Raw genomic sequence first — 11,690 nt, forward strand, 5'->3', positions numbered from 1 at the left:
GAGATTTCCCTATGATCAATTGATTGAAGAAGAGAAGAGGACAGAGGGGAAACAGAATTCTTTCACTGGGCATAACTTCAAGCAGTGCACCTGGATTTTCCTGAAAAGGAGACATGGCCAGAGGGCTGCATCCACAGATTCCTGTACAGTATCAAATGGTTTGGTCAGATCATCAGAGGTTTAGAAGAAACACAATTTGAAATTGGTGACAAGGAAGTCTGGATAAACATTATGTTGCTACATCTTTCCTATTTAGCAGAATTTGTGAAGATATTTGTGTGTCATGTGAGTGGTCAGGAAAAAACAGCTTCAGCAGGGGAGGGTGTGATTGAGTGGAGCAGGTGACCTCTTCTCTGGGTATCGGTCCGGCAGTCTCCCGAGCTCCCTCTGCCCTTACCTGGGGGTTCACTGGTGACGTGGTCAGGGCAGAAGGGCTAAAAGCTGGGCATGAACTCAGCCATGTGGGCTTTCGTTCATCAGAGTGACTGCTGCGTTTCTGAGTGGTCAGCCTGCCAACAGGTGACGCTGGCACTGAGCCCATGATTAGATGCCCTTTTTTCACATCCTCTTATAAAAATCAATGAAAACTGACTGCAACCCAATGGAGGCAAGACTGTTAATGGCCGAAATCCTTCAGAAATGAAGGTTTGGATCACCCTACCAAGCGCAGAGCCAGAAGTGTCCGAGTTGGTTGCTCAGGGCAAAGGAAATACAGAATGAGTGGTGAAGAAGGTGGTTCTAGAAATGATATGTGGGACTTCCCTGGTGGTCCAGTGGTTAAGACTTTACCTTCCAATGCAGGGGATGCAGATTTGGTCCCTGGTTGGGGAACTAAGACCCCACAGCATAAAACAAGCAATATTTTAACAAATTCAACAAATACTATTATAAAATAAAAACCATATTTAATCATGTGACAGATTACAGAAATGAGAACTGTGATATTTATGAATATATCTTTTTTATTCTGATATGAATTAATTTTCTGTATTAACCAGCTCAATTCTTTTTCCTCCCCTCTCTTATATCTCTACCACCTAAAGTGACATATGTTAGTGGTATCAATTTTATATCTCACTATGTAGTTACAACATATCAAAGGTGAGTAGTGGGTGGATCATACCCGGAGGGGGATTGAGCATTCTCAAAGTTGAATAAAGGGCCTTGTATCCTCTTTGGGGGAAAGAAATTGCATGTTTTTAGTTTTATGAGGGATAGTTGGGAAAAGTTAGCTAAAGCACCATGTTTCTCTTTTGTTTATTTGAAAATTAGGAGTGATTACAAGATGAGTGTGTGGATGCCAAGTTGATAAAGGATAAATGCTTGTGGCCATGTACTGTTCAAATTAGTTAAGCTGAAAAGACCTTTTCCACGATTTCCTTCCCTGTCTTTACTCTGTTAATGTTGGCCACAGGAAGATTTGTTCAGTGTTTGGGAAGTGGAGGTAAAGCAGCAACCACTTCTCGTTGCTCTGAAGGTTGGTGTGAGACGCCAGGAACTGTGAAAGGCCGTGCGCTCATTACCGATCTACGGGCCCGCCCCTCGTTGGTGCAGGCCACTGGCCAGCCTGCCCCTTTTCTCTTGCTACATGAGTCTCTCTAGTCTCTCTGTGTCCTGGCCTGTGTGTGTGCTTCTGTCATGGAGGAGTCAGTCTTTCCTGAATACCATCCACATTACCCAAGTGGGGGCTCTGAAATGTGGGTGCAGATACCAGGTGGTCCTCATGGGATCTAGTTTGCTGTCGGAAGCTGGCTAGCCTAGAGTGGCTTCAACCCTGAGCCAGACTCAGAGGTGATAGCCTTGCGTAGACATTTCCACCCATTCCCGTAACAGCAGAGCACAGAGGTTTTTTATAGGACCTTTATTTTATTTTCATTTATTTTTATTAGTTGGAGGCTAATTACTTTACAATATTGTAGTGGTTTTGGGCATATATTGACATGAATCAGCCATGGATCTACATGTGTTCCCCATCCCGATCCCCCCTCCCACCTCCCTCTCCACCCGATCCCTCTGGGTCTTCCCAGTGCACCAGCCCTGAGCACTTGTCTCATGCATCCAACCTGGGCTGGTGATCTGTTTCACCCTAGATAGTATACATGTTTCGATGCTGTTCTCTTGAAACGTCCCACCCTTGCCTTCTCCCACAGAGTCCAAAAGTCTGTTCTGTACATCTGTGTCTCTTTTTCTGTTTTGCATATAGGGTTATCATTACCATCTTTCTAAATTCCATATATATGTGTTAGTATGCTGTAATGTTCTTTATCTTTCTGGCTTACTTCACTCTGTATAATGGGCTCCAGTTTCATCCATCTCATTAGAACTGATTCAAATGAATTCTTTTTAATGGCTGAGTAATATTCCATGGTGTATATGTACCACAGCTTCCTTATCCATTCGTCTGCTGAGGGGCATCTAGGTTGCTTCCATGTCCTGGCTATTATAAACAGTGCTGCGATGAACACTGGGGTGCATGTGTCTCTTTCAGATCTGGTTTCCTCGGTGTGTATGCCCAGAAGTGGGATTGCTGGGTCATATGGCAGTTCTATTTCCAGTTGTTTAAGAAATCTCCACACTGTTTTCCATAGCGGCTGTACTAGTTTGCATTCCCACCAACAGTGTAAGAGGGTTCCCTTTTCTCCACACCCTCTCCAGCATTTATTGCTTGTAGACTTTTGGATAGCAGCCATCCTGACTGGTGTGTAATGGTACCTTGTTGTGGTTTTGATTTGCATTTCTCTGGTAATGAGTGATGTTGAGCATCTTTTCATGTGTTTGTTAGCCATCTGTATGTCTTCTTTGGAGAAATGTCTGTTTAGTTCTTTGGCCCATTTTTTGATTGGGTCATTTATTTTTCTGGAATTGAGCTGCAGGAGTTGCTTGTATGTTTTTGAGATTAATCCTTTGTCTGTTTCTTCATTTGCTATTATTTTCTCCCAATCTGAGGGCTGTCTTTTCACCTTACTTATAGTTTCCTTTGTTGTGCAAAAGCTTTTAAGTTTAATTAGGTCCCATTTGTTTATTTTTGCTTTCATTTCCAATATTCTGGGAGGTGGGTCATAGAGGATCCTGCTGTGATTTATGTCGGAGAGTGTTTTGCCTATGTTCTCCTCTAGGAGTTTTATAGTTTCTGGTCTTACATTTAGATCTTTAATCCATTTTGAGTTTATTTTTGTGGACCTTTATTTTAATCTCATGGTTTGAGTCTCCGATCAAACTCTGACTACTGCAGTTTGAATGAATTACTAAAGAATTCTCAGCCTAAGTTTAGAGATAACACCTGTTGTATTCTATTCAAAAGAGGAAAGTTTAGGAAAGCTTTGTTGGGAGGAAGGGAAAAATGTTGACGCTGAGAGAGACAGTGGTAACCCAGGTGAAAGGGGTCATATAGAGCATGCATACATATGCACAGGAAATTGAAATGTAATGTCGAGATTCTCAGGGCCAGTTCCAGGTTTGGATAAGAAATATCTTATTCCAGATTGGGTCATAAGGACTCAGGAAATAGTATGAAGGGGATACCACTGGCCAGAAATAGGGCAATTTGAGAAATGATGACAATAAACTCAAAGGATTAAAAATTTCAAATATTTAAAAACCTACACATTACATCAATAAGATAAATGCTGTTTACTATTGGACAGTGCTTTGAAACTAATGCATTACTTCAAAAAGTGATTAACAAGAGAAAATAAATGAAGGAATTTATCCTGGCTTTCCTATGTAAACTGTACCAGTGGGTAACTGAATAATGAGTAGGGGAATAATTCTTTACGACAGTCTTTTCAGCTAATCGGTGAAGAAGAAATGACACATGTAGGATGTGACCATTTTGCAGCCTCTAATGAATTAATGGAGGTAGGCCTTCACCGGCCACCGCTGGCACCAGGAGAGGCTACATCCAGATGAAATGTGCGTCACCGTCTGTGAATATTGTAGTTACAGGTGCTTCATACCAGTGGTGCCAACTATCAGTTTATAGTAAATAATGAGTTTACTGAAAACTATAAATGTCATTTTAATATAGTTTATAAAACTAAATTTATAAAAATATAAATGGTAAGTTAAAAACAATAAAAAACAGAAAAACAGATAAAACTATACAGAAGGGTGAACTCAGTGATATTTAAAAAAAAAAAAATCTGGGAAACTGTGGAATAAATAACCCAGTTTCTATAACAATAAAGTAAAGGAAACAGAAGTAAAGGGGAAACCTGCAGATTAATAGAGACAATGTCAAGTTGCTTAAGTCATCAGCATTCAATTGCAGGAAGTAAATATTATGGTATGTAAATTAAACCTCTGTGCAATTGGTTTAAAATATTAAAAAAAGGAAAAATCATGTTAATCAATGACTAGGTCTTATTTGGATCTTAATTCAATGAAATAAGCATTAAATAGGAATTGATACTCAACACATAATTAGAAATTTAAATATTTTACAAGGTATTTGATATTAACACATTTTAAAAAATTTTATTCTGTATGACAATGATATTGTAGCCATGTTAAAAAAATGAAGAAAAGGGAATCCTTATCTTTTAGAAATGTATACTGAAAGGGATTTCTCTGGGAGTCCAGTAATTAAGATTTCAAATTCCAATGCAGGGGGTCCCTAGTTGGGAAGACAAGATCACACATGACTCCTGGCCAAAAAACAAGAACATAAACAGCAGAAGCAATATTTTAACAAATCCAATAGAGACTTTAAAAATGATCCACATTTAAAAAATCTTTAAAGGCATGTAAAGTGAAAGGTGAAATGTTTAAAATTTTGACTTCTAAAATTTAAAATATATGAGCTGTCAGTGTCCTCTGCAATTCCAGAACATCATGGAGAGTGAGTGCAAAGTGGCATTGATTTTTAAGAGATTTCAGTAGGAAGCCTCCTTTTATGAGGTTTAAGGACTTCATAGGCTCCTCATAGCTCAATTGGTAAAGAATCCGCCTGCAAAGCTGAAGACTCCCATTCTATTCCCGGGTCGTGAAGATCCCCTGGAGAAGGGATAGGCTACCCACTCCAGTATTCTTGGGCTTCCCTTGTGGCTCAACTGGTAAAGAATCTGCCTGCAATGCAGGAGCTGGGTTTGATCCCTGGGTTGGGATGATTCCCTGGAGAAGGGAAAGGTTACCCACTCCAGTATTCTGGCCTAGAGAATTCCATGGACTGAATATAGTCCGTGGAGTTGCAAAGAGTCAGACACGACTGAGCGACTTTGACTTTCACTTTCACTTTAGGCTCCTCAGGTGTAGCCTGCAATTTCACTCCCACACCAGTAGGCAAGATTTGGCCCTTGCTGTCCTGGCTCAGTTGTGATGAGTCCTGTGACCTCTGCCTCAAGGCTGTGCTCCCAACTATTAATGGAAAGATCCATGGGTAGTTCAGTTTGTATCTTAAAAACATCACATGCATATCACTCCAAATAGAGACCTAGATCAAAATATACAGTAAAGAAAATAAACACATCGTTTATTTAGAGTTGCCTTATTTCCTCTTTGAAGCATTTTCTTAATTTGGGTAATAGCTAGGATGTTCAGTCATGTACATTTCAGAAATGTGGTTTTTTAATTTTTTTAATTGGTCTTAAGTAGGATGTGAATTTTGTTAAGGAAAAAAATATATTTTAGTGTACTTGGTTGATGCATGATTGGAACTGCATAAATGTGACCAAATTTACATCAAAGAGGTAGGTAATTTTATGATCATTAACAACAGTTGTAGCCATACAGACCAAGACAATGATATGGATAATTAAATCTCATGCTTCCGCACCCAGAGTGATTCCCATGAAAAAATCAGGGGAAATGCCTTGCTCCAGGTAGAGTGTTATACATTTCAATACTTAGGGGAAAGAGATGAAGATTGAGTACCTTCCCTTGAGGCCTGAGGGATTTTGTGCTGAGGGGCATCTCATGGGATAGAACAATGGCATTGGTTTTGCCCTAAAGTGTGTCACAGTTTTCTTTCAAGTTACATGGCATGTGGAGCTATGGGGAGGGTCGTGTTAAGTATATGGTTATGTGAGTGATTGTCCAAGTCTGGCACATTGAACAGGCAGAATAAACAGTGGCCTGAGAGATACACAGAAAGAAGGAAAGAAAGAAGGGAGAAGAGGAGGAAGGAAGAGGAGAAAGAGATGGAGAGAGTTATAAAGTCATGGCCCCAAGAACACTGCGAGAGAAACTTTGAGCCCAAACCTTCTGTCACTGCCCCACGGAAGCAGGACCAAGACAGCTGGTCTCTTTCTGAGAGAAGGCTGAGTTGACACTTTATAGCCCCAGACAGCTTGGTGAGAACCATAAGGTGTTTCTCCTGACCTTGGTCTCTCGAGCTAACTGTTGGCCCAGTGGAGTTTGGCTGCAGCTTCCCTGTCTGTCCCGGCTCCTCTGTGCTCACCCCCTGGTCCATGCATTGGCTTATCACAGTGTCTCATTACCTATACGTCCCACCCTTGCTTTGGTTCTCCTCCACGTGGGGGGAGGTAGCAGGCCTGGATGATGAAGGACATGGCACCTTTCTTTGGCTATTGATCAAATCCTATAACTCTTGAGGATTCTTCTAGAAGTGAGATGAACTCGTGGGTTCTTCATCTCTTAAAAAACAAAGTTGGAACTAGAGATGGGTTAGGATTCCTATAAGGTTTGAAACTAGAGTGTAATATTTCTAAGATGTTTTTCTTAATCTATTCAGCTCACACATGCCTCCCTTCTTTAAAGACCTAAAGTGGTTAAAATTCTGTGCCATGCTGTTTCTCAGTTGAGTGTATATATTGTCTGGTAGTGTTCACTAATTGTTTCTTACATAGAACTCTTGTTTCTGCAAATAGATTGTATAATCATTGGTTTAGGAAATATGTCTTCTGCTTCCTCATATTCCCCACACATCAACTCTTTCCACATCTCTGCACCAAGGTAACTCCCTAGCCTCTTTGTCTTCTCCTTCGCTTCTAATTTAGAAATGTTTAGCTTGCAATGTTTCATAGCTAACCATGGTTTTCTGTTTTTTTTTCTTTTTCTGCGCTGTGCAGCATATGGGATCTTAGTTCTCCCACTGGGGATTGGATTTGTGCCTCCTGTGTTGAAAGCGCAGAGTCTTTTTTTTTTTGTTGTTGTTCCTCAAAATCAGAATTTATATGAAACCACCACCAAATTTTTGGCATTTATTGTACACAGCCACCAACACTCCATTTTATGCAGTTTGTGGGCCTGGGTTCACAGGGCATGGGCTGGGACAGCAAGCCTCCTTTACTTCAGATATTTGATGACAATCTTCTCCTTGTCCCTTTATGGGCCCACCTACATGAGGAGGAGGAGGCAGCAGGGAAAGCTGGAGGTTTCCCTTTAGTTACTAGAGAAGACTTGGAGAATGTGACAGCAGAAGGCGAGGGTGAGAGGCAGACTGCTGACCATGCAGGCCTGAGGTCTGGGGCAGCTGTGAGAGGACAAGAATAGACACCACAGGCGTGTTTCAGCGGCTGGTTTGAGATGCTGGCAGTTGCTACTAAACTAGCCTAAGAACAAAATATTTTCCAAAGGCAAGTGGAAACATTTTTCTGGAGAATCTGGGGTCTCATTCAGACATGCTAAAGTTGTGAAATTTTTCACCAGCTTTCTGAGGAGGGTCCGGAGGCCCTGAGGGACCAACTTTGCCTCCTCTCCAGTCCTCACAGCTGGATAGCACTGTGTTGGCACAAGCTTACAATGGATGGTTCTGAGCACCAGGAGGTGCCAGACGAGGCTTCTTGGGATAGGCAGCTGATCCAAGGTGGTGGTCCCAGCAGCCTCAAGAGCCCTCCTGCCTAGACCATCCACGTGTCCAGGCTCTGGGCCAGGCTGATCTCTTTTCAGAAGGACAGTAGCAGGTCAGAAGCCATGATTTCATTCAAACAACCTTAAGAACAGAAGCTCCCAGTGTCAGGGTATGTGATTCATAGGTTCAACTGGCACGTAGACAGCTTCCTTCCCAAGCGTGAGTGGGCACTGTATGGTCTTCACGAGTGTACGAGAGCTGCCCAGCCATCCATTCACTATTCCCAAGCTCAGGTGGGGCAGAGGGGGAAACATGGTGTCATCCCAGTTAGTCAGGAACTGCACTTGGAAATGAACAGTTTCCCCAAAGCAGTCATCTAGGCTCTTGAACCAAAGTCATATTCAGGAACAACTATGTGAGAGCACAAGGTAGTTAGCTGTTCTTAATAAAGGCCCTTCCCCGACCTTGCCCAGTCTGGTCCTGGTAGGGACCAGAACACAAGTAGTGTCTGGCACCCCACTTGGAGGCTAGGCCAGCTGAATGCTGCTGTCAGCCACAGACATGAGCACACCCACAGGCCAACAGGACGTCCATCCAGTCTGTACAGGTACCCTGGACCTTCGGTGCTCCTCAGTGGTGTCTTCTGGTGTGCCCTGGGACCTGCTGGTTCTGAGACTGGTCTTTGAAAGCTGCTCAAGTACGTAACTCTATTCAAGTTCACCTCCTGACAGTGGGGACTTTAAAAACTGTCCTACATAGTGATATGCATTAGACCAAAGGCAGATCTTAATTAGTAGAAAAGGGCGCCCCTCTCCAAAACGCTGGCTCCAAGAGTAACTTTCAAGTATTAACACTAGAGGACAAGGTGAAGTTCACAGAACAGAGAAGTCAAGTCTTAACTTCTGCCAGCAAAATGAAGTGTCAGCAGAGTTTCAAAGGTTACTCTAAAACCCAAGTCATTCCCAAAATATTCAAAATAAAATCAGTCAAATCACTTCTTAAGACAAAGTTAATCGGAATTTCAAAGAAAAGTGATTCTATTCTGAGACACCTTCCCGGCCCGCCCTTCTTGCACCCGCCACAGTATGAAACTGTAGCACACTGAGTAAATGTCAAATGAAACAAAGGCACATGATCTCTATTCTCAATTAAAAAGCAAACTGAGTTGGTTACCTCCTCAAAAAAAAGGCCCATTTGTGGCTGTTGACTGTTCAGTAGCCTCTTCACAGACAAAAGTTTCCTTCTGCCTGCACTGAAGAGTCAATACAGACAGTCTTTAAACTGGCTAATCACTGGAAACAGGAGAATCGTGGAATGTGTGCTGGAGAGAGAACACACCAGCTACTCTTTCCAGCTTTGCCTGAGCTGCACAATCAGCAGGTCCAGGAAGGCTGTGCGATATACTCAAGGATACCCATTGGTTGCTCTGCTCATTCTTATTTCTTTTTAAAAGTAACTATGATGAAATTGCCTCTCCCAGAGTCATTTGTTACCTCTACAGAGTTTGTGTCCCTTTGACGTATTAGGCCAAGTGCTGGAGTTCAAGTTCATGTGGGTCATGGTGAAATTCTATATCAAGTACAGCCACAAAGGGTCGGGGGAGCGAGAGCTCTGTCTCCATTGACCACACTGTCATTCATGATTCCAGCTATTTTCCTCAAAGATCTAAATTTTCCATGACAGTCATCTGGGGTTTGGATAACAGCACCTAGAAACAGAGCCTAAAACTTGGGCCTGTTCCTTTGATAAATAAATAAATAATTAAATGCAGTCTGGAGGCCAACATCCTGCTCCCCTGACAAATCTTCCCAGGAACACAGGCAGGCTCCTTTCTTCCCCAGACTTATGTAAACATGGGCATTGGCACAGTTAAGTGTAAGAGTAGCAGCTTCTGACTCCAGACTGGGGTGGGTGCAGGTTTCAGTTTCTCTGATTAGGGGATGAAGACCACTTGCTCTGTATTTAAGAGGTTAGTGGGCTGGACCTCAACCTTGGGAAAGCAGGGAGGTTTCAGGAAGCTCCTTGCCAGGATCTCTAGATTCCTCCTCAAGCTTCCTATCTTCATGGCTCGGTTAGAAAGCCACCATCTAAATCACCCCTCTTTAAAAGGGATGGCCCAGAGAGGCAGGGATTGCACAAGGCCATGAGCCAACTGGGGTTGGAGGATAAGGCAGGACAGGGAGTCTGAGCCCATGGCTTACAGCCCAGAACCTGCCCACACGAGAGGGTGCAAAATCACCAGGAAGGATCGGTCTAGGGTTAGGGTGTACTTCGGACACCTACACCAGTCCTCGCCCCATGGGACCGGCAGGGCGGGGAGACTGGAGCCTGCTGAGCAGCTCGCTGTAGAGGTCAAAGGATGAGGCCGCCTTCCCTGGTGAAAGTGGGATCCACTTGCTGCTCAGAATAAGCGAGACACTGCCATCTCCCAGCCTTGGCCTCAGCTGCCTCCCTGCTTCAGCCTCATGGCTAGCTCGCCAGGAGGGCTTCTATGTGGTTTCTGGCCTCACCCCGGCCTGCTCTCGGGGGTGAGGAGGGGAGAAGGGGAGTGATGCTATGTGGCCCGTGCCCCAGGCCCCGGCTGGAGATGAGGCAGGAGGAGCGGAGCTGGGGTCCCGGGGGCTGGCTGGTGAGCGGGTGGGCGCCAGCCTAGGAGAGAAGCTCCAGGAGCAGTTTCCAGATGTGCACGGTGCCCGGGTTTTCAAAGCTGGCTCCTGCAGGGGCGATGCTGGCCGCCAAAAGGAAAACTTCCCGCTGGCTGTCGACGGCCTGCAGACCCAGCTCCTGCTGCAGCTCCACCATACTCATGGCTTCGCTCAGGTCCTGCTTGTTGGCCACCACCACAACAGGCAGGTCAGGGTCCTTGTCTAGCAGCTTGTGCAGCTCCTGTCGGGCCCACGGCAGCCGCAGCCGGTCAGCGGAGTCCACCATGAACACCAGCACGTCCACTTCATTCACAAACTCCTTCCAGTAGAAGCGCAGATTCTGGCTGCCGCCGATCTCCAGCAGGTCCACCTCGAAGTCCCTGGTGGGCAGCCGCACGGAGTTGAAGCCCCAGGTGGGGATGTGGCCTTCCAGCGGTGGCTTCCCCGCCAGCACGCGCAGGAATGTGCTTTTCCCGGAGCCGTCCAGCCCCAGCACCAACACTTCGCGCTGCTCCAGCTCCTCCAGCGCCGGCTCCACGTCTTCCTCGTCCTCGGGGTCCCACTCGTCCCACTGTGGAAGGCCGGCAGGCTCAGCGCCCCACCAGGCCTCGCCTCCGTCCCAGCGCCGCTCCCGTCCGCTGCCGAAGTAGGTCTTCCAGAGGATAAAGAGCACCGAACCGAGCACGGCCGCCGCGCCACCCAGCGCCAGCACCAAGGGGCTCAGCGGCCGCGGCGCCATCGGGGCGGGTGAGGGGCGCGAGGGCCGGTTGCACAGGCCGAGCCAGCCGGCCTGCCGAAGATGGCCCCGCTGCGACGGCCTCGGCCGCGCCCACCCACCCAGCCAACCCAGCCCTGCACTACAAGCCCCACAATCGAAAGCGCAGAGTCTTAACCACTGGCCCTTAACCATGGTTGTCTTAATAGAGTAGGGCACTTGGTTCGTATCTCAATCCTGGGAATTAAGTTTGACAATTATCCCCATTTCTGTAGATGAGAAAGTTGAGTCTCAAAAGTGAGAAGATTTTACCCCCAGTATCTGTTTACCTAGTTAAGTGGTAGAGTTGGAAGTTGAATTACAGCCTTTCCTTTAAAAGTTGTGTTTTAACCATTTGTCTTACCTTACAGTGAAAGCAAAGGAAAATAGGTTTGAAGGCATCAAGGAATTTTCCCTGTATCTTAGGTTGTTGTGACTGAGTGGAAGCAGTGTTTTAAAATACTTGCCAACAAGGTTTTTTATTGAATTCTTAAGAAATGTGAGAAGAACACGGGAGACACTGAAGAGCATGCAGAGGAGT

General features: G+C 45.0%; 1 protein-coding gene across 1 annotated transcript; it reads right to left on the reverse strand.

Annotated features, from left to right (window-relative positions):
- Nucleotides 1-10,399: 10,399 nt before the first annotated feature.
- On the reverse strand, nucleotides 10,400-11,136 carry LOC133047545 (ADP-ribosylation factor-like protein 10). Its single transcript, XM_061130823.1, has one exon. The coding sequence runs from the start codon at nucleotides 11,132-11,134 to the stop codon at nucleotides 10,400-10,402; it is 735 nt and encodes a 244-aa protein (XP_060986806.1). The 5' UTR covers nucleotides 11,135-11,136.
- Nucleotides 11,137-11,690: the final 554 nt, after the last annotated feature.

This window comes from Dama dama, chromosome 27 (genome assembly GCF_033118175.1).
Source record: "Dama dama isolate Ldn47 chromosome 27, ASM3311817v1, whole genome shotgun sequence".
NCBI classification, from domain to species: Eukaryota; Metazoa; Chordata; class Mammalia; order Artiodactyla; family Cervidae; genus Dama; species Dama dama.